The following is a 27,842-nucleotide window of genomic DNA, read 5'->3' as shown; positions in this document are numbered from 1 at the left end:
TTAATTCTGGCTGGTGGAGCATGGAAAAGTGGCGTGTAGTTCTTGCTTGAATGGAAGTTCCAAAAGTGAAAAAGTCTCTAAAAATTGTTGACGTAGAAATCTAAAAATGAATGTTGCAACGTGGTAGATGAACAAGTTTTTGATGTTGAGTATTTTCATCTCGAGATAATATTCACTTGTGTGACAATGAGGATGAAGATTTTTAAATACTCTGATGAATCGGTTTTGGCATTTTGTTAACTGTTTCAGATGAATGTCAGGACTGTTTCCCCAAATTACGTTTCAGTAGATGAGGTGAGGAAAGATTAACGAATAATACAGGTCAATTAGAGTAGGTTTATTTAATTTATTTTTAATTTTGCTTATAACTCCTAGGGTTTTGCATATTCTTTTAGACATAGTATCTATGTGAATATCCCAAGAAAGATTGTCCTTGATTGTTACTCCAAGGAATTTTGTGCTGGTTGAGCGAGGAATAGAAATATTGTTCATTTTTATGTCTAGGTTAGGTATAATATTTGTTAAAATTTTCGGACCAAAAATAATGTAATTACATTTAGAATAATTTACTATTAATTTATTTTTGATAAACCAGGTTGATATATTTTGAAGACTGTTATTGATGTATTCTACTTCTTTCAATGGGTCTTTAGTTGGGAAGAAGATTTTAGTGTCATCTGCATATAGAAGGTGATTTGCATCAGTTGCATGTTGAAAATCGTTCATGAAGATTATGAATAGAAGAGGACCTAAAATTGATCCTTGTGGCACGCCTGTTTTGTTGAGGAGTGACTTTGTATTGCCACATACTGGTCTCTGTTCTCTAAATAACTTTTGAACCATGCACTTACTTTTCCTCTTATTCCATGTGAATTTAATTTTTTAATCAGTATATCGTGGTTGATGACGTCAAAGGCCTTTGAGAGGTCTATGAATACACCTACAGTTAGTATCTTTTCATTAAGATTATTCATAACATTTTGGGCTAATTGCAGCACAGCTTGCTCAGTTGAATGCTGTGCTCTGTAGCCATATTGATTATCATTTAATAATTTATTTATGGACAGAAATGAGGTGACCCTGACAAAAATTACTTTTTCTAGTACTTTGGAAAGTGGAGAAAGTAGAAATATTGGTCGATAATTACTTGTCTCTAATTTGCTCCCCTTTTTGTGAATTGGAACTACTCTGGATGTTTTGAAGCATTGTGGAAATATTCCTTGGACGATGGAAAGATTGTAAATATGAGTGATTGGGATGACAATTTCTGGGATGATTTTTTTAAGTAGATTGTTACTTAAAGTATCATCTGACGTGCTTTTTTTGTTGCTTAAGTTTTGAACAATGTACATTACTTCTTCATCATTGGTGGAGTTCATATACATTGATTTACAGATTGCACTATTTATTTTTAATTTATCTTCAGTAACTATTTGATTTTCTAACAGCTTCTCTGTGCCATTGATGAAGTATTCATTGAAAAGAATACTTATTTCCTCTGGGTCTTCGATGATTTTGTCGTCGACTTTTAGCTTATTGATTTCAAGAATGTTTTGTTCTCTATTCATTATACCGTTTATTATTTCCCATTTTTGTTTGGAGCAACTCTTTGCCTCTTCAAATTTTTGTTGAAAATAATTTTTTTCTGCCTTTCTCTTCACTGATGTAAAGTAATTTCTAAACTTTTTATATTTTTCAACATTAGCGGAGTTTGGTGCAGCGACTGCTATTTTATACAGTCGATTCTGTTTTTTAATAATTTTATTATTTCATCAGATACCCATGCTTTTTTATATTTTTGTTTCTGCCACTGCAGAGGTGCGTATGTGTCAAGAGTTTTATTGAGTATATTGTAGAAATTCAGGCATGCTGTATCTATATTATTCTCGTTTTAACTGAATGCCAATTTTGAAGTGAGAGGGTTTTTTTAATAAAGAAAATGGATGTTTTATTAATTTTTCTACATAAATTTGGTCATCATTGATAGCAGTTTTAAAATTTTCTACTATTGCATAAACTGGAAAATGGTCAGAAAAGTCTGAGACTATGACTCCACTTTCGCAATGTTGATACAGGTTCGTAAATATGTTGTCGATTAATGAATTGGCGTTACAAGTTACTCTTGTTGGTAAATTAATTAAAGGCGAGAAACAAAATGAAAATAGTATATTTTGGAAGTCTTTAGAATCATTTGAATCATTGTCCAATAAATTAACATTAAGTCGCCCACTATAACAGTTTTGTCGGCGGGTTTGATGACGTGTAAAATCAAATTGATTTTATTTAAAAAAGGCTCAAATTTATAATTGGGTGGGCGGTATATCGCGATAACTTTTAGCACACCCCTAGATGAAGCATGACCCGATTCAATGTCCACACAGAGAACGTCGACATTTTCATCATCAAATGCACTGTTATCATTTACAACATATTTGATGTCATGCTTTATGAACACACCAGCACCTCCGCCTCGTTTGCTTTTTCTATTTTTATGTACAAAATTGTAATTATTTAACTTAATTAAATCAACTGTTTCATTGTTCAACCACGTTTCTGACATTACTATAATTTTGAAAAAGTCGTCGAATTGTTTTAAGAAGATTTCTAGATTTAATAATTTATGAAACAAACTTTGAGCATTCAGATTAATGATTGGTAGGTGATTGTTTTTCATTTTATTTTTCAATTTTATTATGTTAGATAATTCTTTTACAGTGTAATATTTTGATTCTTCGAGATTCTCTTCTATGAAGTTTTTATTCATTGCTATTTTTAGTTGAAACAACATTTGCCGACAGGTCATTAACAACATTTGCCGACGGATCATTGAAACACCATTCGCGGACGATGATTTGGTCTGGCCAGTTTTCTGCATTCATGAACTCAGCTGAGTCTGTTTCATAAATACAAACTCTGAATGCAGCGCTTGTCTGTTGAACATCGATTTTGTCAGAGTTCGTGTGTTGATCGATGTTGTAGCTTGCTTTGAGCGGCGATTAAAAATTGAGTTTTTGATTGCTGAGCAACCAAGCACCTCAATTTTCAATCCATTTATGTGTTCGCTTAACTCTTTTGCAGTGCATTGTTGTTCCAATCGGCCAACGTAAAAAACTTCTTTTTGGCGAAGGTTTCATCGCTTTCAAATTTGTTTGTTTATCAGTTTGGGTGCCTATAACTGTTTTCATATTTGCTATGTTAGTGTTGTGTGTTTTTTTCTTTGTTTTCTACATGTTGATGTTCGCCACGTGTTGAACATTCGCCACGTGTTGAACATTCGCCACGTATTGAACATTTGAGCTCTTTTTAATTTTACGTTTTACAATCTCTGACCAGTCAGATTGCTTGCTCGATTCGGTCTTGCAATCAGATTGCTGCGCTTTCTTTCTACTTTTGGGCTATTGTTAATAGCCGCATTATTTACTATTTCTCGGAAAATGTTTTTTTCTTCAATAAATAGTTCTAATTTTTTAACTTTTCGTCAAGAATTGACTCAAGTTTAGCTTTTTTTGAGCTTGGAATTTTAAAAAAGTTGAGAGCAGCACACTGAGGCAATTTGCTCTCAATTTTGTTGCTCAGAATAGTTTTTATTGTTAGTATTAAATCACTAACCTTGTCCTTTTTAGAATTTGTTAGAATTTTTTAGAATTTTCTGTTTGGCTTTATTTTATCATCTTTTTCTAGATTTAATGCATCTAGATCGCTGGTAAGTATTTTTTTTGCTATTCTAATATCTTCACAATAATAGAAATCCATTATTTCGTAAATGAACTCCGCATCGTCAATTTTGTCAGAATTTTTAAATAAATAACACAATAACTCGTTAATGCAAACCGCTCGCAACATCGTACCGGAAAAATACATACATACATACATACATAGATACAAACATACATACATAATATACATACACACATACATACACACATACATACGTACTTACACACACACATCACACACACATACACATACATACACACATAAATACATACATGCAAACCAACAAAGATGTGTTTTTTCTGTACGGTTTTTACAGACGAGGCTAGAAACAGAAGTGCCAATCACGAATATTAGAAACCGTTTTCAGCATTTTGTTATTTTCCAAAAAAACACAACAACACACAAAAACACACAACAACACACACAACTCACTGCAACACGCAACAACACCTCAGTAACACACAACAATACACAACAACACACGTCAAAATATAACAAAATACAAACACAGACATTGAGCCTGCGACAAGAGCTAACTTCTAATTTCTGGGGGAAACTATTTTGGGCGATATGGACTGTGGTGATCAGCATAAAACATCACTTGGTATTCATGCATGCACCACACTGCTTCATATCGGGCAACATTTTTGAAGATTCATATCTCCATCGTACATTCTAGAGGCTTGATATGTTAATATTTCAAATTTTTCATTTTAAAACGGGAAATGAATAAGTTGGTGACTTTGTATATGGGGGTGGTGAAATAACAGGGTGGATGTGAGGGGGCAAGAGAAGTAGGTGGGAGGAAGCAGGTGGAGCTGGGTGAGAGGGGGCAGGTGAGAGTTGGTGGGAGGGTGGATGTAAAAAGGATGTTGGCTTGCATGTTGTGAGGGGCATTTTTTGCATTAGGAAAATTGATGGATAAAAAATATTTTAAAAAGATACTAACACTCTAAATTTTACAGCAAAATTTGTATTTCATGTTATTCCGTTCATCGAAACAAATTTGATTTCAACGTATGGAACATCCTCCTACATAACCAAATTTATATCTTCAAATTTCTTTCTGATCATAGTCGGCCCGATCTAATTCAGAGTTTGAAAAATTTCAAAGCTCCAATCTTTGCAACAAAAATAATTTCGCCGCAAACAAGATGAGCAGTTGAAGAGTTTCATAGGATGCATGCACACAACTGACAGGACCCACAACAGCACAGCATGCAGCGAACCCTGGGTCTGAGAGGCAACATTCGTCCGAACGACTCAATCCTTTCTAAATAATTGACGTTTTTATTTTCATCATGGTGATGAGCTGCTGACGACGACGATGATGATGGTGATGATGGTGATGATGATGACGACGATGATGATGATGATGATGACGATGGTGATGACGACGACGATGATGGTGCTCGAGATGAGGAACGAGCAGGCTCGTAAATTATTTTCGACAACAGTAGCGATATATTTGTCATTCGGCGTGTTTAACTTGAAAAATAAAATTTCAAAATAAAATTTTTATTGTTGGCGTGACGTCATCTGTCGCAGCAGGTGCTGCTAACTTGTCGCATGTCTCGCCAGAGCAGATGATCTGGCGTTGAAAGAAAAATTTTTGATAATAGCTAAAAAATAAAAAAAATCTTTCTTCAAAAATTGTTGCGGATTAAGAAGAAAAAAAAAATGTCTGCTCGAGAAAAATTGTTGACTCTCAAGAATAAACTGGGGCCAAAAAATGTCCTGACGAGTTGTGAAGTGGCATACAAAAGTGGAATTTAAAAAATTTTAAAAAGTTTTTAATTTACGTTGGGAATCCTCTTCATTCAAATGTTTTTTGATACTGCAACTTATTTTTTAAATTTTCAAAAAATTTGCGTTTTAATGACGCAGAAAGGATGTGCTAAATACATATTAACAATTAAAGTTATTTAAATAGAAACATGCGCTACAAAAATTCCTCAATCAGTTTGGCATGTCTCATTGTTGCACATTCGCCTTGCAGATGTTGCCTGCATGAGTACAGAGGCACAGGTACATTTGAAGCCCACCAACACACGTGCAATGTACGCCGAATATGTATGATCATATGCACAATTGTATGAGTAAAATACATACACGGATACATAAACACAAACACATACATACACTGTATTATGCATACAGAAAAACATCAATATACATAAATGCACACATACATACATACATACATACATACATACATACATACATACATACATACATACATACATACATACATACATACATACATACATACATACATGCATGCATACATACATACATACATACATACATGCATACATACATACATACATACATACATACATACATACATACATACATACATACATACATACATACATACATACATACATGTGCAAATGATCAGCGTCAGATCAGGCGACAGCAGGGAACTGTTTTTCGCAACTAACCACATTTCGTGCTTGTTGCAGCGGTTCCTGCGTGTCTGTGTGCTTGAAAATATCCAACTGAATGCCGACATGTGCAATTAACGACAAATCAAAGTGTTAATTCATTTGTTACTTGATGTTTGACGGTTCAGTGTCACTCATCATGTTTTGGTTTTAACATACATACATACATACACACATACATACATACATACATACATACATACATACATACATACATACATACATACATACATACATACATACATCATGTTTTGGTTTTAACATACATACATACATACATACATACATACATACGTACATACATACATACATACATACATACATACATACATACATACATACATACATACATACATACATACATACATACATACATACATACATACATCATGTTTTGGTTTTAACATACATACATACATACATACCTACATACATACGTACATACATACATACATACATACATACATACATACATAAATACATACATACATACATACATACATACATCATGTTTTGGTTTTAACATACATACATACATACATACCTACATACATACATACGTACATACATACATACATACATACATACATACATACATACATACATACATACATACAAACACACACACATACATACATGCAAACATACACGTAGGCTGACATAACTCCTAAACACATGCTCAAATGCATTCGAATGCAAATACATCCACCCATTCATCAGCAGCTACACATACTTCCGGTTTATGCTCTGGTAAGAAACTCTTCAAAAGTAATTCGCAATCACTTATGCACTTATTGGCTTACAGACTGAATTTCAAGTTGTATTTTATTCATCATTGCCATCGGAGCAAATGCTTTTCACGAGTCTGTCTATTGAAAGGCAGCTGTTCTTTGTGAAGCCTACCTCCCTGCTTGCTGGCGTGGCCTGCGACATTGTTGCTTATTATATTGCTACATGAATCTAACTTCATAAATATTTATTTGAATGTTAATCGCATTCAGCTTCAATCCCATCAACGTCAAATTGCCAGCAGTTCAAAACAAAAAAACTTCACTCCAGCATGTATTTATGTCAATGTGGAAGATTATTATTTAGCAAATTAATTTGGTTTTCTCAAATAAATAATGCAATATAAAAATCACTACTTCAACGTTTCTTTGAAGCAAATTTGAAATTAGTTGTCTGAAAAAAGCATTTTATTAGAAATTCAATTAAACAAAAACAAGAGAAAGAACAAAAACAAACCACCAACATTATTTGGAAAATGAATTTGTAAATTAATTCAACAAAGAAACAAACGCAGACAATAAGACGTAACATGGAGAACAGTTGGGGCAGGTGGTGATTGTGAGTGAGTGAGTGAGTGAGAGAGTGAGTAAAAAGTGAGTGAGTGAGTGAGTGAGTGAGTGAGCGAGTGAGTGCGTGAGTGAGTGAGCATATCAGATAGTGTATGTAACGCCTCAAGTGCACTTCACAGGTGCCATTGAAAACTCCCACTGAATTACTAACAATAAAATATGCATCTGAGGCTATTTAAATTTTTCATAAACCATCTTCCTCTCGCATGGAAAACTAAAATGATTTCTTGTTGGGAGTCTGCTGACTGATGATCGCAACGCTGGCGAGTGTGGAGAAGTCGTACCACTGGTGGGAATATTATCTACAACATACTGTAATAGTGCGTGCCTATACTATACTGTTTTGTATGGCGAATATTACATTGGTTTTAGTGGAGGTTTTTTGGCGACATTTTATTCTCTCGAAACGTGCCGTGGTCAAATCATTCCCGTAACATTCTCGAGTGTTTGAACGCCAAAGTTAATTCATCTTCCGATCAAAAATGAATAATTTCTGACTTTGCTAACTTAACATACTTAATTTCTTAAAAAATATTTAAAAATGAATAATTTCTGACTTTGCTAACTTAACATACTTAATTAAGTTTGTCAAATTTAAAAATATTATTAAATAGCTTTTGGCACAACAACATCTATATAATGTCTTTCATTCATGCACATCTTACGAAAGCAGATTCACTTGCGGTTATCTTCCTTGTCTGCTACCTACCTACATACCTACCTACCTACCTACCTACCTATCTACCTACCTACCTACCTACCTAACTACCTACCTAACTACCTACCTACCTACCTACCTACCTACCTTCCTACCTACCTACCTACCTACCTTCCTACATACAAAATTCAATACAAAAATCCGAATAATAATAATATTAACAGCAATAATAATAATAATAGTAATAAAAATAGCACTGGTAGTATATTTACGGCTTCGATAATTACCTTCCCAATCATCATCCTGGCCGAAATCATCATCATGATCATCACCATCATCATCATCACCATCATCATCATCAGCGACGACGTCCCATCAACGCTGTTAACTTCACGAACGTCTTCATTGTTGTTGTTTTTATTATTGTGGTTAGTAGTAGTATAGTTGTAGCTGCAGCACCCGCAACAACAACAACAACTGCAAGCAGCAAGCAGCAGCAGTAGTAGTTATATTACTTATTAATATTTTTATTATTATTAATTGTTATAAATATAATAAGCAGATGATCCAATGTTTTTAATTCTATGAAAATTTAAAAATAATTTTGTAATAATTTTGAAATAATTGAAAATTTAAAAATAATTTTGTAATAAATTTGAACTAATCGAAAATTGCTTGGCTTCATTATTGGAGTGGCTGGCTAGCTTCGCTTATAATTCTTGAAATAATTTTCAACAGGACTGATAACTCCAAGATTATGAATCCCAATCAACATTGGATAAGTTCTCAGGCACTCCTTCAAGAACGTTGCTATGAATTGCATTAAGTCAAACAGATTGTTTCAAGCTCTTATGACGTTTGATGTAAACTTCATTCGTTTGTTGACTGCGGTTTGCATGGCAGGCTGACGATGAAAACCGAAAGAAACGAACAAGTTCAGTTGCCTCCTAACACTTTCCCCTTGCACTTTTTATTTTTTGCCTCCCTCTCCACCCAGGGCCGGTGTCTGAGGAGTTGTTCAAGCTTCTTCGCTTATACAGCTTTTCCATTCACTTCTTTGTGTGTAGCGTGTGGTACTGTATATATTTTTCATCATTTTCGTTATGTACGTGTTGATGGGTGGCTAATAGGTAGATGGGTGATCAGGTGGGTGGTCAGGTGGACGGTCAGGTGGGTGGTCAGGTGAGGAGCAGACAATGCTTATATTATTTAACAATAATAACAATAAATATATCAGTAGGTGATGTCAAGACATTGATGATGACGACGACGATGATGTAATGATGATTATTATGGCGACCATCACAGTGACTGATGAAGCGCAGTGTCATGGATGATGACGACTGCGACGTATTTGATGGCAGGGACCCAGCAGGGCAAGTGGCTGAATCAAATAAGTTGAGTAGACATGTTGTACAAGTTCGGATGTTCCTATGTTGCGATTGGTGGTGTTTTTATTCCATTGATGTGATGGTTGGTGTTGTTTTGCTAAAATTATGGTTAGAATTGTTTGTGTTCATTTGGCATCATTTAATTATTGTTGCTGTTGTTGTTTGTTATGGTTTTCTAACTAAATTACATTGCCCAACCATGAAATTTGATTCGATTGAATGTGTTTGTTTTTCATTTTTGCGTTGGGAGCTGTTGACCTCGCCGAAACTTTAGATTCATCGCACCTCGTCAGTCAAAATAATTGCAAAAGTTTTGAAGGGATTGCGGATAGATGTTACAAACCGAACGAACTTTGCAGTTCAGAACATCGACTTGCATGATCACACCCAACGCTGAGTGGAAAATTTGACAGGGAAATTGGAATGTAATCTCCAATCATAATGACCTGATTGAAACGTCTTCGCATCTCACTGTGGGTCATCAGCCAACCCATCCGCAACACCATCGTCAACATGTAACAACATGCAGTAACATAGTGATTGAAACAATTTCAAAATCACAAAGACAATAGCATCAACAATTTTATTTAAAAACTTTATAATCATACATACTCAAGAACATTTCATTCGAACAAAATCATGACCATAACAAATATAGAAACGACATGAGCACGGACAACGAGCGTCACAGCGAGTCGTTCGTGAGTCGAACATCAGGACGATCTCGTCATCAGCCCCTGCATTGAATCTTCGTGTAATGAATCGGAAGTTTCAGGTCAACACTCGCCTCCATCGAACCTGCGCAACAGCATTCTTGATAATTGCTCGTTAACAAAAAGAAGAAAGCAGCTCCATCGCTAACGATGCTGCTACCGTTGGAAGTTTGGTTGATTCATAATTTTTAAACTGAAGAATGGTTTCTATGACTGAACTCAACAATTCTAGTTAATCACGTTCAGAATTGCTTAATTGTTTAAAAAAAATTTAATTTTGATTTGAGTTTATTAATTTATTAATTGATTGAATGATTGAATGAATAAATGAATGATCAAAGAAAGAATGAATGAATAAAAAAAATGAATGAATGAATGATTGACTGACTGACTGATTGACTGACTGATTGATTGATTGATTGATTGATTGATTGATTGATTGATTGATTGATTGATTGATTGATTGATTGATTGATTGATTAATTGATTGATTGATTGATTGATTGATTGACATTAGGAGAACGTATGTAACATCATATACAGTGCATCGAACTGTTGATCACATGAGGTCCTCAACGGAGTAAAGGAATTGAATTCATTGTCTAAAAATTTTCAAAACTATCATGAAACCATCTAAAAAAAATAATTTTCGAAAAGATGTTTCTAGTTGAATAATACAAAACGTTCAGCCAGAAGTTTCATGGCATGTTTCACGGGCAAAGATTCACTCTTACGAAAATTTGTTTGAAATTTTTACGTTTCAATTCATTGAAAACTGCACGATTAATGAGAGTTTAAATATTGCACGGATATTTATTTGCAAGTGGTTGAGTTTATTTTTCTGTTGTGGCTGCTGTTTAAATTAGAACAAATTCTGCCTAGCGAAGAAAAATATTTCGAAGTGATATTACATCAACAATATCTCCCTCTTTTTACAAATACGAGTTAATATATTAGATAGTTAATCAGAGCATTGGAGGCATGCTTCGTGTGATCGCTTGCGCTAAGAGGAGCGTGTGACTGATGCCCTTCTGTTAACGATGCTGACAATAAATTAATTGTGACTGCAAGCAGGCTGTAAATAATAATTCTAATGAACAGACACGCACACACACGCGCGCGCACACACACACACACATACAACTTACAACATACACGCATACAACTTACAACATACACATTTGCAACTTACAACATACACGCATACAACTTACAACATACACACATACATAGAACCACACATACATACAACCACACGTACATACAACCTCACGTGCAATACAACAAACACACAAACACCAATTTCATTTGCATGTACACCTAAATAAAAACTTCGCAAATTTGTTTAAAATAATAAATGCTGGATAGCAAATAACAACCAAATGCAGGAGGCACGAATATACACAGAGTAAAAAACTAGGTTTAAACACATATCTGTCTGTTTACCCAACCTTACGACTGTCCTTTTAATTGTTAATGTCATATTTCTTCCTCTTCTTACTGAAAACAAAGTAGATGTTGTTGTACGATGCATATCACACATCCACACGCCCGTCCATACTTGAGTTTGTACGATCATTTCTATGCAAATTATTTCATGCACGTTTTTGTAACAAAAACTTTCAAACAAAATCAACTTCGAAATACCGTAGATAACTGACGAGCACATACCTACTGAACTCAGTCTAACATTCGACTCGATCGTGCTTGTTAGCTTAACACAAGAAAAAATTCTTAATTTTGGTCGAATGTTTGTTTGCACCAGTGTAAGTTGTAAAAGAAATTCAGTTGTTCACGATCACAAAACAATTTGTTAGAACCGAAAGCAAGCAGAGGGTTCACAGTATTGGTATGGTATATGAAGTTCAATGCTGTCAAAATGTTCAATGCATTATATATTGTTCATACATTTAAATACATTTATATATATATTTGTATAAGGTTCTGCAAACAGGTAGGCCAGCAAAGTGAAAGCTCGTCACCCAAAGAATTTAAAATCCATTTTTTGATAGAGAATGGGAGAATGGGAGGGATTGAATGCGTGCGGTGTTGGGACGCGACAGAACGTTCCACTGTGCAGCGTCGCTAATCTCTTCATTCCATTTCAATTCTCATTCATTCTTTCCCATTAAACTTTATTATATAACTTCCTTTCATGTAGAATTCTATTCATTTCAAATTTTGACATTCGTTTCATCTTCGTCACATTTTAAAATCCAGCTTCCGAGTTGAAGTGAGCAGAATTGAACTATTGAATTGAGTTACTGAATTGAGTTACTGAATTGAGTTACTGAATTGAATTATTGAATTGAATTATTGATTTGAATTTTTGAAATGAATTATTGAATTAATCATTTATTTATTTATTCATCAGCGCTCATACCACTTCACCCTGGCTGCCTAGTTATAGTCATTATCATTACCAACATAACAACAATAACAATAATAAAAATATTATTTTTATCTATATAATTTACATTATAAATTTTATTATTTTAACTTTATAAACACAATGTATGTTTTTTGAAATGAAAATAAAAGGATGTTCTCATTATTATTATCATTATTATTATTACGATTATTATTATTATTATTATTATTTATTATTATTATCATTATTATTATGAATATTTGTTGATTTATTTCGTTTGGAATCGGTGTCACCCCGATGCTCCCTTATTACTACTTTCCGCCATGATTAACCTTTACATTCAAACTAACATCGTCCTTTGGGGGTGTATCGCATTTCAAATATATTTCCATTCCATTCCATTGTCGTTGGAATACTATGACGTAAACTGATAAAATTATGATGTTGTTAATAATAATAATAATAATAATAATGTTGTCTGTTGTTGTTGTTGCTATTGTTTTTGTTTTTGTTTTTATTGTTCTTGTTGTTATTACATCATTATTATAGAAAATATTATTGATCAAACTTTCAGATCATTATTACGTGATTGAATTGTGAATTATATTTTTCTTGAGGTCTTTCATTTCATTTGAAAGATGAAATTATTTCTCGCCCGATTTGTTATGGGATGGCAACAATGAGATGGTGTGTTTGTGTGGGGCAGCGTTGGTGTGGGGCAGCAAAAAATATATTGAAATAACCAAAAAAAAAATTCTGTTACACGTTACAAACAAACAAGTCTGGTGTAATGGTTAAGGTGCCTAGCATTGCTGCTGTAATGTCTGGGTTCGAATACAAAAAGATTTCGACTACCGCGTGAATCTAATTACGCTGCGTGTGTTGTTTATATCTTTTAGAAACACTGAAAAAAGGATAAGGAATAAGGAATAAAAGGAATATTATTGTAAGGAAAATTGTAAGGAATAAAATTTTTAAAAAACGTTTCCACATTGTTTAAATAAAAGTTCCATCCTGATGAAATGATGCATTCGTCAACCACAAAACGAAAGCAAAATCTCGCGTGTTTCTTGGAAAGAAATTTTCGTTAAATTAATTTTTAACAGGCGGCCTTAAAATATTTACTGGCATCTGATGAAGATACTTTGCATGGATTATCTATCATCTAACTAGATGAGTGAGTCATCATCGCTGAATGAAACTTAATAATTTGAAAGAGGTTGAACTTGCCCACACAACGAATTGTGAAGTGCAATTCAGGATTTAACATCGGTTTGTTTGTTCGTTTGTTTGTTTGCTCGTTTGTTTGATTGTTTGTTTGTTTGTTTGTTCGTTTGTTTGATTGTTTGATTGTTTGTTTGCGTGTTTGTTTGTTTGTTTGATTGTTTGTTTGTTTGATTGTTTGTTTGCGTGTTTGTTTGTTTGCGTGTCTGTTTGTTTGTTTGTTTGTTTAGTTGCTTCACTGTTTCACCACTTGAGGCTTTGAAATGAATGAAGAGTGCATTCCACCAGTCCTCCCCCCCCACACTTCTCACCAACTTTGTTTAGTATTCAAGTTGAGTTGTTGCCATGTATATTTTTTGTATGTCTTGTTGCACAGTTGTTTAACACGCTTGCTTTTGTTTGCTCACTGAAATATTCGTCTGCTTGCTAGACTTTAGATTTGCATGATTGGTTGTTTGGATTTGATTTTCATAGAAACAACCTACCTTAGCGTAATAATATTGAAATTTTAATTTTCATAATGAATGACAATTTTAAATTGGGTCAATGCCAAAGAAATCAAAGTTTTTCGTAAAAACAAGTACAGGATCAAATACACACACAATAACACACACACACATATATATCTATATATATATTTACATTTATACATTGTGTGTTTGTGAGTGTGTATGTGTTTCGTGTGTATCTGTTTTCTTAGACGATCGGCATTATTGACTGAAATGCATACATCAGCCAACCGGCACCTCACAGTTTGTTTCGGCGCATAACATTCCTTCAAATATTTACGTTGAAGTTTTTTGCTGCAAGTAAACAACCTCTCTAAAAAAGTTTCGACACTTTTTCACTCTTATTGTGTGTTTTTTATTTTTCTTTGTAGTCACTTTAAAAGTTCAACACTTGGGAATTTTGTTGTTCTCATCAAGAAATATTTTTATGTCTAAATTAGTTCATCATTATCCAAAAATCATATTATTATTTGATAATTATTTTCATTGATTTTCAATTGAAATATTGAATAATTTCAAACACGACTTATGAATGAAGCAAAATGGAGCACACAAAATCTCCTTACTTGAAAAATATTGCGTTGTTCGTTAGTGCCGCCGAATCGTTCGCATGTCTCGCATTCATGCTCGTCGTCGAATGCGAGTTTGCTAGCACGTTTTAAACAAATGAAAGAATTTGCTTGGAATTAAATGCAGCCTGATATGAATGATATAAACAGACAAATACAAACATGAATGCTTATGATTCAATGTAAAATACTTTTGGTATGTGATCACGTGCGTTACTATCAATCAACCAACCATCAACTAACCAGCCACCAGCAACCAACCAGCCACCAACCAACCAACAACTGACTAAAACCAACCAGCCACCGACCAACCAGCCTCCAACCAACCAGCCTCCAATCAGCCAGCCTCCAACCAACCAGCCACCAACCAACCAGCCACCGACCAACCAGCCTCCAACCAACCAGCCACCAACCATCCAGCCACCAACCAAACAGCCACCAACCAACCAGCCAACCAACCAACCAGCCACCAACCATCTAGCCACTAACCAAACAGCCACCAACCAACCAACCAGCCACCAACCAACCAGCCATCAACGCATATAAATATTCATTCTTATTTGTGGGTCATCGTGAAGGTTCCATCTGTAAACCGCCGGAATGATTTCAAACAGAACCTTGAAGAGGGAACATGTTCACTGTTTTTTGTTATCTGTCTTCTTCTCATCAGCACTAAATTGGGTTAGAAGGAGATGAATGTTGCAGCTTCAGCCCCATGCACTTCCCTGACTGACCGAACATTCATTCTCATTAGCACCCATTATAACGATATTACTTACTACCTTCAACATGAATGAACAACTGGTCCAAGCATTTCAATCTGTTACATGTCTATCAACTTTTTTCAAGTACAATATTCAGTGCAAGTACATTATATATTTAAGTACTCTCCACAAATTAGGTTTTATTTTAATTATTTATTCAACGCCGTCTGCCTTACATAATATAACAATCAGAAGATAAAAATTATGAAAACAGTGAAACAATATCGAAACACGAAAATGATAAAAACTATTATAATTCATTTTCAAAAAGATTGATAGCATGCTACTAGCGATTATTTGTTTTCTTCTCTTCAAACTAAATACATCCACAACATGTCTAGAGTCTGAATTTATAGCAGATATAAATTAAAGCCAGACTCTTTATATAAAGCACAGAGCTTCTTAGATAACTTTCAAATCTTTGACGACTAAAAAATATTCATTCTGATGTTGCCGGTGAAGTTGCCAAAATTTGAAATAGTGTAAATATTTGAAGAGGTTTGTGCTGGTTAAGACTGTTGCTAAATAATCACATACTTCAAAGTTGCCAATATGTCGCAGGTACAATGTTGAAAATTTTAATCTTTAAGAATATTAGTCTAATAGCACAAACATTTTTGAATCGTTATTTAGTTTTACAACTGCAAAAGGTAAACAACAAATCAAGATATGAAATAATTTATTTCCTTTCGGGAGAGAAGGTTCGAACCTCCTCCCATGTAAGAATTATAATCAGCACAAACTAGGATCACACCAATCAGTAGGTACATCGAGACTAACATGAGCTAAGATGAAATAACAAACGAAAATCAAATTTTATCCATCCAAGAAACCCTGCTAATTTTCAAAAAATCATTACTTCTAATATTTTTTTGTTCTATTAAATAAATTAATAACTGAGAGTAAAAATAAAAAAAAAAAACCTATAACTGTTTATACATTTTTAAATACTTTAGCAGAAAGATATAAAATTCAGCGGTGAGAAAATTATTTGCTTGAGTAAATCTGCAAAAAATGCCTGCGATCATAAATAATGGACATTCTCTCCGCTTACCACATTTTAATTTATTGCCAGTTAAGCGCTAGAGAATTGAAAATGAAAAACTGCAGACGTAAATTTTAAAAGTAAAAAAGGTTGAACGTCCAAAAATGTCTACGCGATAAATTATTTTATTTTTTAGCCATTAAAAATATTAAATATTTAAACACGGGCATCCATGTCTTCCTTGAATGTTATTTACATTGCTAGGTGAATGTTTAAATTAAATTAAATGATTCTATTTTCCTTTTTAAAATTATAATTATATCGCCTCAATGTTCAATGAATTAATTTTTTACAGTTTATGAATTTACTATAATATCAAATCAAATCATTTTTTTTATTTAATCAAACAAAACAAAAAGTATGAATGATTCAGAGACAAAAATAAAAAAGAATATTCATTCTTGTGTAACTTAAATTAAGTTTTATTGTATTTATTTTTTCTTGTTTAATATGTTTTAAAATTTAATTATTCAGTTATATTCATTACTTTATAAGCAATTAAGAAAACAATCATTTTTATTTTATAATTATTATCATCATTGTTATTATTTTTATTAATATAATCATCACCATCATCATCCTATTTATCGTCCTTATCATCATCATATTCACCATCATCATCAACATATTCACCGTCATCATATTCACCTTCATCATCATATTCACCATCATGATCATCACATCCACTATCATCATGCTTACTTTCATCATCATCACTATCATCACATTCATCATCATCATTATCACCACCATCATCACCTCATCACCATTATTACCATCCGTCTACAACATCAACACATCATCATTAGAGACACACATCATTCAAGGGTATGTTAACCCACTTCTCCAGCCAATAAATCACCATCGTCTGCAGCAGTAATCAAGAATGAAACAAAAACATCAGTAAGAACAATTACTAGCCATTTATGATACTGTTAACACGACACATAATTAATAGTTCTCTCTTCTATCATAATTGGTACTTATACGAATTGTATTAATCATAACAACCATCTCTTTTTAACATTATATGTTTCACACACACACACACACACACACACACACACACGCACATACACATTAGGTAATGCATTGAATAAGTTAATAAATACGTGTGGCAATGAAAATAATATATATATATTTATGATGGCGACGAAGATGTTAATGCATAATAATAATAATAAGAAGAAGAAGAACAAGAAGAAGAACAAAAAGAAGAAGAACAAAGCGATGGAAAGAGATAAAAGGCAACCATCAACTACTGCCTTCATCCAAGTCTTTCAGTTAACAATCTTCATTACATGCTGGATAAACAACAACAAAATAAAAATAATAATAATAAGTCAAACTTTAAATAAATGCGACTACTTAATAAAAATGCAACACAACGACGAAGAGCAACAACAGCAACAACAACAGCAACAACAACAACAACAACAACAACAACATAGGCAGCAGCCACAAAAGCAGCTTCACCAGCAGCAACGACAACAACAACATCTGCAATATATAAGATAACAGCTGTTTTATTCTCATCATTAAACAATCAAACATAATATAAACAAAAACCATGAATTATTTCTTTTAGCAGTGAGAAATGTTACAAGATATTGTTTGTAAAAACATCCACACGAAATATTATACAACTTGAAAAAATATGCCTACCAATTCAATACTGTTGCTATTTATATAGCAAAACATAAACACAAACAAACATTCACACACATGCTTTTTTAAATTGCGTTATCCCTTATCAAAACAACTTAGATACTCACATACATCCAACGCCAAAAAAACTAGAGTCCACACACATATTTAACGTATTTAACACATATGTAATGAAGTAACATCAAGAAAATGATTCATCAGTCATATTTTTTCAACTTCTTTTAATTTTTCAATAACTTCAGTGTTTGTACAGCTAGCAGCAGCAAACATTTGATCTTTCTGTTTCCGTTCTGTTCTTGCTATTTTTTTCTCCTGAAACAACAAACAACATCCTAATTAATTGTTTTTCATTCATTTTTTATTTGTAATTCGTTTACTCGTTTCGTTTATTTGTTCTCAAATACCAGTTAACCTACTACTTCGTTCACCTGATGGTTCTTCTTATTTTTATTTTTTCAACTGCTACAACTTTCCAGCATTTGAAAAATTATTTTGATGTTTACTGATGGTTTTCCAGTAACCTCCAATGATTTTTGTTAAAAATGCAATGTTGCATAGTTGAACTTCATGTAATTCCATGTATAATTGCATGTTAAATGTTGTGCGTTATGTCTCACTGAGGTGTAAACCTCTCTTTGTGCTTCTCACAAAAAATACAGCAGACGTATGCAAATTTTCAACACAAATCTGCGATCCATTAATGTCAAGAATTGTATCAATTCAACTAACTAATGAAATAATAATAATACCTATTTTTTTAATTTTCAAAAATGTTAACAACACAGTGGTAGGTTGTGAACGCACGCATCTAACTCATTGTTTGTAATCTGTTTGCATTTGAACCAGGTTACTGCAACAACAGGACCAGATCCCTTAACCACAATACCATTTCGTCATCCGTAGAAATGAAAATATTGTTTAAATGATGACGGCGACACGATGGCTGTAAGTTGTTTGTATGGAGTGGATGTGGGGACAATGCAGTGCAATGTATGTCTCGTGTCATCAGTTGCACCTTGCTCCCATGTTTCCATTCCTATCAAGCCATCAACATGCTTCCTATCGATTGTTTTAGTCGTTTTTACAAATCATTCATTATTTTGTTTGTTATTATTGTTGTTTTTTAGTCTTGTTGGTCTTTTTTTTTCTTATTGTTGTTATCAGTGTTAGTAGTAGTAGTTGTAGTACAAGTAGTTGTTGTAGTAGTGATTGTAGTAATAGTAGTAGTAGTGCAGTAGTAGCAGTAGGAGTAGTAGTATTAGTAGCAGTAGTAGTAGTAGTCGAAAATTGTGAATGACCTTAAAAAGTTCATCCGTTGTTTTCAACATTATTTTTGGTTGGCAGCCCTCAAAAAAACTAACAAATGTACATGATTCACTGTTTTACGGAATATTTGAGTAAAATTTCAATAAAAGATCTTCACCGACCTGCTTCAAATTTAGGGATCTACCAATTTCCAACATTAAAATAGAAAAATATTCTAAGAAAACAAAGTAAATTATGTTTTGTAATTAAATTTTCATAAGAAAATAATTTAAAAAAAAAAGAAAATTCAATTTCCGTATTTTATTAATTTTTATCAAATTTTTTGCTTCAAATTTTTAAAGTATTTTTGTGGAAATAGGAAAACGAACAAAAAAAGTCTTCATATCGTCGGAACCGGCAAGTGAAAAAATCATTCAGTTCCACCAGCAAAAGTGCCGCGAACGATCGACTAACGCAAAACGTTGTAAAACGAATCAGAATGTGACATTGTAAAAATACTCGAATGTCGGATATTTAAATACTTGGTCAAAGCTTGGTATTTGAATAGTATTTAAATACAAAGTACTGCTACTAGTATTCAAATACTGTCGACAAGTAGTAAGGAAATATTTTAAACATCATGCAGTTTTCAATGATACAATCTACATGATTGATAGAAAAAATTCACATGCTCAATAAAAGGATTATGACATTTTGTATTTTTATCATTAACTAAGTAGATTGAAGAGAGTTAGAGCAGTCAGCTTGTGTGCCACATGATTAGCAACTTTCAGTCAAAGTAATTAAACTTGTTAATTAGTAATCACCACCTCAAAGTATTTAAATACTGTCCAAATACTGCTGTTTTATTAATTATTATTTCAATTTCTCTTGAAAACTACTTAAGTAATAAAAAATTCTCTAAATACTGACAGCACTGATTGGGTATATACAAAGAGATACAAATTGATGGAATGACAATCGTAGGCCGGTAGAGGCGCGTGAGACTTCATTGACGTTTGAAGGCATGCAGGAAGATGATGAATGTTTCTATTGCTGCCTGCCATCCCAGATGGATTAGCATAATTGATGGAAAAGTTGTTCTAAACTAATGAACGATTAAAAATTTCGATTTTCAACTGGTGGATATGACAAGGAAGCTTTGAATAAAGTCACTGCTTAAAACAAATTTCGATTTTAAAATCTTTCGGTAAAGTTAACCGTACCAAAAAAAAAATTCTTAAACAAATATTGTTCAGATTGAAACATTTTTATATTGAATTTTCAAAGAAGATTATAACAGGAGATGGAGATGCTAGTTTAATGGCGACATAAGAGCCGCCACAAACGCGTGCGAAACCATACATATTTATTTCAAACGTTGAAATATTTGTGAAAATAATAATTTCAATTGTGACATCAGTGACAACCCAACAGCAACAACTTATTTGACCCACGACGATATGAGTAAGAGATAATAAAAGCATGATAGCATCCAATGTAGTGCTCAAGGGCCTCCATTGAATCCTCCAGCCCATGATGTGCCAACTCCATCCAACGCGGCATTCTCTAACCAAACATTTTTTTAAAACTTCCAAGTTATCTCATCTTGATTAAAAAAAAATTCGCTCGCATATATTTCAAATATTTCATTGATGCTTCTAAGCAGGAATATTTTCAGTTAACAAGCAGATAGATATTTCAATCTCCGCATGGGAACTGCATTGTCTTGCAAATAAGGTGACGACAGCTCTTGAATTCCTAATGTTTTTACAAAATGTTCATCTCATATATATATGTATATATATTTATATGCAATTATTAATGAAAATCACGCACACATATTCCGCATTAGCTAACTTCCTGTTTAATTTTTTGATTTTTTTAACGCTAAAAATATACAAAACAACAAATCGTGACAACAACACAACGCCCAACTTCCACAATATTTCTTAATCACAACCATTAAAATTATTACACAATTTCATCAAATATTGTATCAGCAACGAGCCATCAATATAATATTATTACATTACATTACAATGACATCACAAACAATCCCGATCACCAAATGGCACAAATACAACATCACATTATTACATTACAACATTACCACAAAAGATGTCTCCCCCGAAATGACGTCAGCCTGAAAACTTACAAAAATTTATTTGTCTTCATTATCGCTGGTGTTGTTTGCTCGTATTTTTTAAAATTCGTTATATAGAGATTTTTGTTGCATAGAAGTTCGCTATAAGTAGGCCTGGCTGTAATTAACTTTCATCCATCATCATCACCGGCATCATCATCAACACTACCGACTCCACCTCCCGCAGATTAAGCGATCAACCTTTCAAGAGATCACCTGACCTTACCTGCTCAGCCGACAAATTTTTAAATACTTTTTTGTGACATCATCTTTAAGACTGTTGTTACTTTTTAAGTCATCATCATTTTCATCATCAGCATCATCAAATGTGACAAAAATGCTGCTTATTGCTTTCCATATTTCATATGGCACCCACCAAAAACGACTGAGTTAAATGTGGTGAAAAACTATCCAACGCTAAAAATTTGGTAGATTTTATAAATTACTGCGATTTAATTAGACAGTTAGCTGTGAAAAAATCCAATAAAATCCTCTATCGGGAAAAAACAAATTTCTTTTTGAAAAAATTCTTCTTTCTTCTTCTTTCTCAAGCCTTATCTTTTCAGGACATTGGCGACCATCGACCTCCACAAAACTCGATCTTTAACGCTTTGTGTGGTATTGTTCAAAAATTTTATACCTGTGAAAGTGCAAAGAAGAGGTCATAAATGGATGACAGATGACATCGTATCTCGATTGGTAAACGAAGGAAAGTAAAAAGTTGCAATGCTGATAGTTACAGAAGCAGCTGGGCAAAACATAGAATCACATAAAGTTGTCCCATAGAGAGCTACAACACCATCTTTCTCAGATCCTAACCACCACCTCACCTCATCACCTCATCACACCACCTCATCCCACTACCTCACTTCATCACACTACCTCGTTCCAACCCCTCATCACCTCACCTCATCACACATTCTCATTTTATCGCTCTCATGTGTTTCAACCGCTTCAACCTCAGCGAATATTTTTAATTAATCAATTAATCAATCATTCCCGACAATATAACGTTAACGACATCAATAACATTAACAACAACATTAATAACACTAACAACAGCAACGCCAACAACATCAACCAGATCAACTACAACATCAAATGCATGAAATTCCTCATCCTAAACGGAAACAATAATATCAACAACAACATTTACAACTAAATCATCAACAACAACATCAACAACAACATCATCAACAACAACGTCAACCAAAGAAAAATAAACAACATAAACAACCAATTTATTTTTAGCGCGAAATTTATCACCAGCCAATCACCATCATCCTCATCATATATTCAAAAACTTTCTTCCTATAACGATGATAAATGATTATGAGAACAGATGATGATGATGATTATTATGATGATGATGATGGTGACGATGATGATGATGATGGTGACGACGATGATGATGATATAATGACGATCATCAATACAATGCTGTCTTGTATTTTCTACTGGTCATTTTTTTTAAATTCATCATTATCATCAACATCGTCATCATAACCATCATTATAATCATTATAATCATCATCAACAACAACATCATCATCATCAACATTATAATTAAAATCCTCATCATTACCATAAGTTCTCAATTTACCACCATCATCACCATCATCATCATCAGTTCTTAAATCACCATTATCATCATCAAGTACCAATCTAGTTTTATTTGATTTGAGGACACTGTGGTCAATCACCCTATCATCATCATCATCATCATCATCACCATGTTTATAACCATTATTCGTCATCATCATCACTACCATCATCATTCATTATTAGTGTTGTAGTTGTATATTTTACTTGTTTTTTTGTTGTTGGTGGTGGTTATTGTGTTGTATACTTTATTGTTGTTGTCCTCTGGTTATTAATGCTTCCTACCTACTCAGCTGGATGATCAAACCACAAATCAGTCAGCCACGAGAGCAGCCCAAGCAGGCCGATGTTTAACCTCTTCTAACCTCTTCTGCTGCAGCCAACCTCAAATCAGTGGCTGACGTGCAGTGGCTAACGTGCAGTGGCTGACGTGCAGTGGCTGACGTGCAGTGGCTGACGTGCAGTGGCTGGCGTGCAGTGGCTGACGTGCATTGGCTAACGTGCAGTGGCTGACGGGCAGTGGCTGACGTGCAGTGGCGTGTACGTGACGCATGCTATGAACCATAATCATCGCATTACAATGAGGCTGACTGACCACGAACGAAGGATGTCATGCTACTTGCAGGAACTCTCAATTTTTGGTTAAACTTTTTTCAACAACGATTTTATTTTACGATTCACTGAAACTTTTGGTAATAATGTTTCAACGTTCCAAGATGCTTTCAATAAATATCAAAACCGTCCAATTTAGTTTAGCGTGCATATTTATCTTGATCCATCATCAACTCCCCAGTCCCATCACCACCCAGCCTCTCATCCAATGTTGATGGTTCGGCCTTCCAATGCAGCCTACAAAGTTGCGGCATCGTGAAGCATCAGCAACAACTTCTATCACCACCACCACCACTAGCGTCACCAGCCAGCCAGCCAGCCACATGCAGGTGGCCCAACAAAACTTCATCATCAACTAACTGCGTTTGCAGCTGCAACTCATCCTTCAGCACTGACGTCCAAGTTGTTTATGTTATATATATATATATACATCTATATACATATACATACATACATCTATATATACATATATATAATATATATATATGGAACCCTACGGCTCGTTACTCGTTCTTTATATCCTATGCATCGAGTCCACGGAGTTTTCATTCCATCAAAATAAATTAAGATTTATTTTTTTTCTCTATAAAAACTAGCACAACTTCGTTTTTTTCTTCACTTTCAGAGAGATCGCCCTCCTAGCACGTCTGTCCACAATGATGATCTTGCTTGATGTCTTAAAAAATGTTGCAACCAATCCTGATAACGATGCCAGCGAAATGAAAATGTTTCCATTGAAATAAACGGTAAGGTTGTTGGAAATCGCTAGTAGTTGGTAGGTGTTGTTGAATGTTGTTGGAAGTGGCTGGGTTTTGTTGAATGTTGTTGGGTGTTGTTGAATGTTGTTGGAAATTATTGGGTGTTGTTGAATGTTGTTGGAAGTTGTTAAGTGTTGTTGAATGTTGTAGGAAGGTTGGAAGTTGTTAGGTGTTGTTGAATGTTGTTGGATTTTGTTGGATGTGGTTGGGTGTTGTTGGTTGTTTAAGAACAGTTGATGATTTCTCATTCATCCATCTATCCGTCCATCTATCTAAACATCCTAACTCATTTATTTCATTTTTCAGCAATATTAAATGTAAGTTAAAATAATTTTCAACAAAATACAAAAGGTAACGGCCAGGAAACACGTCTTTCCCAGAGCATTTATTTCAATGGCAGCCGTTAAAATCTTATTAAAAAATTGTCTCTTCCACTTAAATTTTTTTTCAATTTTATAAGTCCATTCAGAGCCAAGTTTGAAATTTTATCTGAAGGAGAAATTGAAACCGACAGAAAAAAATCTAAAAGTAAAATCTCTACAGGCTGCTATGCCTCGCTTGCCCTCTCGCAACATTATTTCCAATTAAAAATTCAGAGTATGAATTAAAAAGATAATAATTCGTTGAAGGTGGCGTTTTTATGCTAACATTCCGAAGAAATAAACCCTGAAGAGACGTGTTGCCTTCCCGCTGTAAAACTAAGTGACGACACCAGCTTCTTTAAATAAGGATTTATTATTTTTTAATTTAGGACATTTATTTTTTTCTATTCATTTTATAAATATTTGGTTTTTGAAAAAATTGTTATAATTAATAATTTATACCTCAAGTCTAAATCTCTTAGGAATAAAAATTATTTCATTTTCCCTATTGATTTATTGATAATAAAAGAGTTTTTATTATTATTTTTATTATTATTATTATCAACATAATCAACTCAATTCTTTCGTTTCACCAAGTATATCACAAATATTTAAATCGTTAATAATGTTAATTTATTTACTTTGACAAATCAACATTAATATCAATCAACGATGATCTACCGTCTGTATTGCCAGTTGGAAGAGGAGTTCTACAGGGTGACCCATGCTCTTTGCTAATATTTAATTTATGCTTCAACCTCTTCATGAAAATTCTCAATACGGAGGAATATGCCAGCTGTGGCTATATTGCGGGCCCGACTGCGGGTCTAAGGTCTAGATTTTGGCTCCAGTTTGCAGGTGACTCAGCCACTATTTTCCACAGTCTTGAAAGTACACAAAAATTAATAGATCTAAACTATGCGTGGTGCCAATGGTCAAACATGAAGATGCTTATTGACAAGTGTCACTCTTTGGCATGAGGAAGAAAAACTGCGAGTGTCAGCAGTTTCTTCCAAAACTAAATGTTGAAGATACGGACAACCCAGACGTTGAAATTGATGATTTTTGTATATTTAGGCAGATTATATAAATATGAGCGTGATGACTTAAATGCCAAAGATGCAATTAGATCTAAATTAATTGAACTCCTAGAAACTATCACCGTTCTCTACATTTCATTTCAACAAAAACTACAAATTGATGCTTATTGGCTCAATCACAATTTGAATTGCGCAATAACAACTTCTCTTCAACTTGAGTTTCGTCAAATTTAGATAGTTTGATTGTTGAAAGTGTCAGGTTCTGGCTAGCTACTCTCATTAGTGGCTGTGTATTCGAAGTACTCTCTCTACCAATCAAGTTTTGTGGGCACAACATCATCTCATTAAAAGACATGATGGAAAAACAATAATAAATACTCGAAATTACTTGAAATTGAGTAACAATAGAGAAACTATTTACCTGTGGAGTGAAATGTTCACTAATGCCAGTCAAACCAACAAACACGTCATATCCTACTGTGGATCGGCGACAGCTCTAGCTAGATACACCGACAGACACAACAGACTGCTGTCCTTCATCATTAACTGGTTAATCATCTGTACACCATCGGACTGTCACATATTTGCCAATTTTGACTCTGAAAATGTACGTCCAATTCAACAAATTCCCGCCAGATATGAGATATTGCCATTCTCCGTAACAACAACATCGAAGTTCTAGAGCTAACAATATGCCACGGGACTAGCTTAGTTTCATCCAGAGAATACAAATACCAAAAGTACAAAGACTGAAATGTAATTTAAAAGCAGGCTTTGAAAACTGTTACATAATTATTAACTCTTTTGAAATGTCTCCTATTGGTTTTTATAACATTTGTAATCTAACTTTGTTCCAAAATTTTAGGGCCATATTCAAAAAATTAATTAACGTCGTAATTCGTTCGCCAAACAGCCTTTATTGTGACTGAAATTCAGCTAAACTATCTTAAATATATTTTTCACTCCGTACACTGGACGATGAATGAGTTGAGGGGCTCGTACGTTATGTTTTCGTTTGTTAGTTCTTTCACGATGTTCTTTCAAATAAAATTATTTGTTAATAATAATAGCAATAATAATAATTTATTTTTTTTATTTATTGTTTTTTTTATTCTCTTCATTTTGGATAGTTTTTGTTCAATTTGGATTTTTGAAAATAAAAGAGCTTACACTAATATTATTATTATTATTAATTATTATTATTATTATGGCAAACAGTTATCGCCATTACTACTTAGCGACATCGGGACATTGGAGAGCTCATTCAATGCCCAATGACAATGAAATTGCCGAAATCGTTGAAAAGTTAGTAAACGAAATTTTAATGTTGCAGGCGTCATCATCATCATCATCCCAGTAGCAGCAGCAGTAGCATCAGTAGCAGCCACACCATCATCATGTTAGTCGTCATCTGTGTCGTCATCATCATCACCATCACCATCGACGTCATCAAATATCCACCATCCCATTTCTTATTGTATCATCATCATCATTACCATCGCATCAACATCCACATCATCCTAATCATCATTGTCATCATCATTGTCAACACTGACGTCATTATGTGACGTTGTGTACTCACGCAGAATGCATAAAAACAAAAGTTATGACGTCAGCGAATAAAATGGTGGTAGTGGTGA

General features: G+C 33.8%; 4 protein-coding genes across 4 annotated transcripts; 2 read left to right on the top strand and 2 right to left on the bottom strand.

The window, feature by feature from the left end:
• HELRODRAFT_180102 (hypothetical protein) lies at positions 1-4,600 on the bottom strand (the record flags this gene model as incomplete). The annotated part of the gene is made up of 5 exons (XM_009028884.1): positions 1-211; positions 1,447-1,745; positions 2,333-2,483; positions 3,473-3,615; positions 4,460-4,600. 5 exons carry the CDS (start codon positions 4,598-4,600, stop codon positions 1-3), a joined length of 945 nt encoding a protein of 314 aa, XP_009027132.1.
• A 797-nt stretch (positions 4,601-5,397) lies between these two features.
• HELRODRAFT_180101 (hypothetical protein) lies at positions 5,398-7,125 on the top strand (the record flags this gene model as incomplete). Its single annotated transcript, XM_009028883.1, has 3 exons — positions 5,398-5,482; positions 5,681-5,745; positions 6,973-7,125. The coding sequence occupies 3 exons, from the start codon at positions 5,398-5,400 to the stop codon at positions 7,123-7,125; spliced, it is 303 nt and encodes a 100-aa protein (XP_009027131.1).
• Positions 7,126-9,497: 2,372 nt separating this feature from the next.
• HELRODRAFT_180100 (hypothetical protein) lies at positions 9,498-12,691 on the top strand (the record flags this gene model as incomplete). Its single annotated transcript, XM_009028882.1, has 4 exons — positions 9,498-9,656; positions 10,233-10,349; positions 11,940-12,053; positions 12,662-12,691. 4 exons carry the CDS (start codon positions 9,498-9,500, stop codon positions 12,689-12,691), a joined length of 420 nt encoding a protein of 139 aa, XP_009027130.1.
• A 6,639-nt stretch (positions 12,692-19,330) lies between these two features.
• On the bottom strand, positions 19,331-21,220 carry HELRODRAFT_180099 (hypothetical protein; the record flags this gene model as incomplete). The annotated part of the gene is made up of 2 exons (XM_009028881.1): positions 19,331-19,496; positions 21,063-21,220. 2 exons carry the CDS (start codon positions 21,218-21,220, stop codon positions 19,331-19,333), a joined length of 324 nt encoding a protein of 107 aa, XP_009027129.1.
• Positions 21,221-27,842: the final 6,622 nt, after the last annotated feature.

Source organism: Helobdella robusta (genome assembly GCF_000326865.2).
Source record: "Helobdella robusta unplaced genomic scaffold HELROscaffold_59, whole genome shotgun sequence".
NCBI classification, from domain to species: Eukaryota; Metazoa; Annelida; class Clitellata; order Rhynchobdellida; family Glossiphoniidae; genus Helobdella; species Helobdella robusta.
The sequence above is the reverse complement of the archived record's forward strand: the minus strand, read 5'-3'. Positions and strand labels throughout refer to the sequence as shown.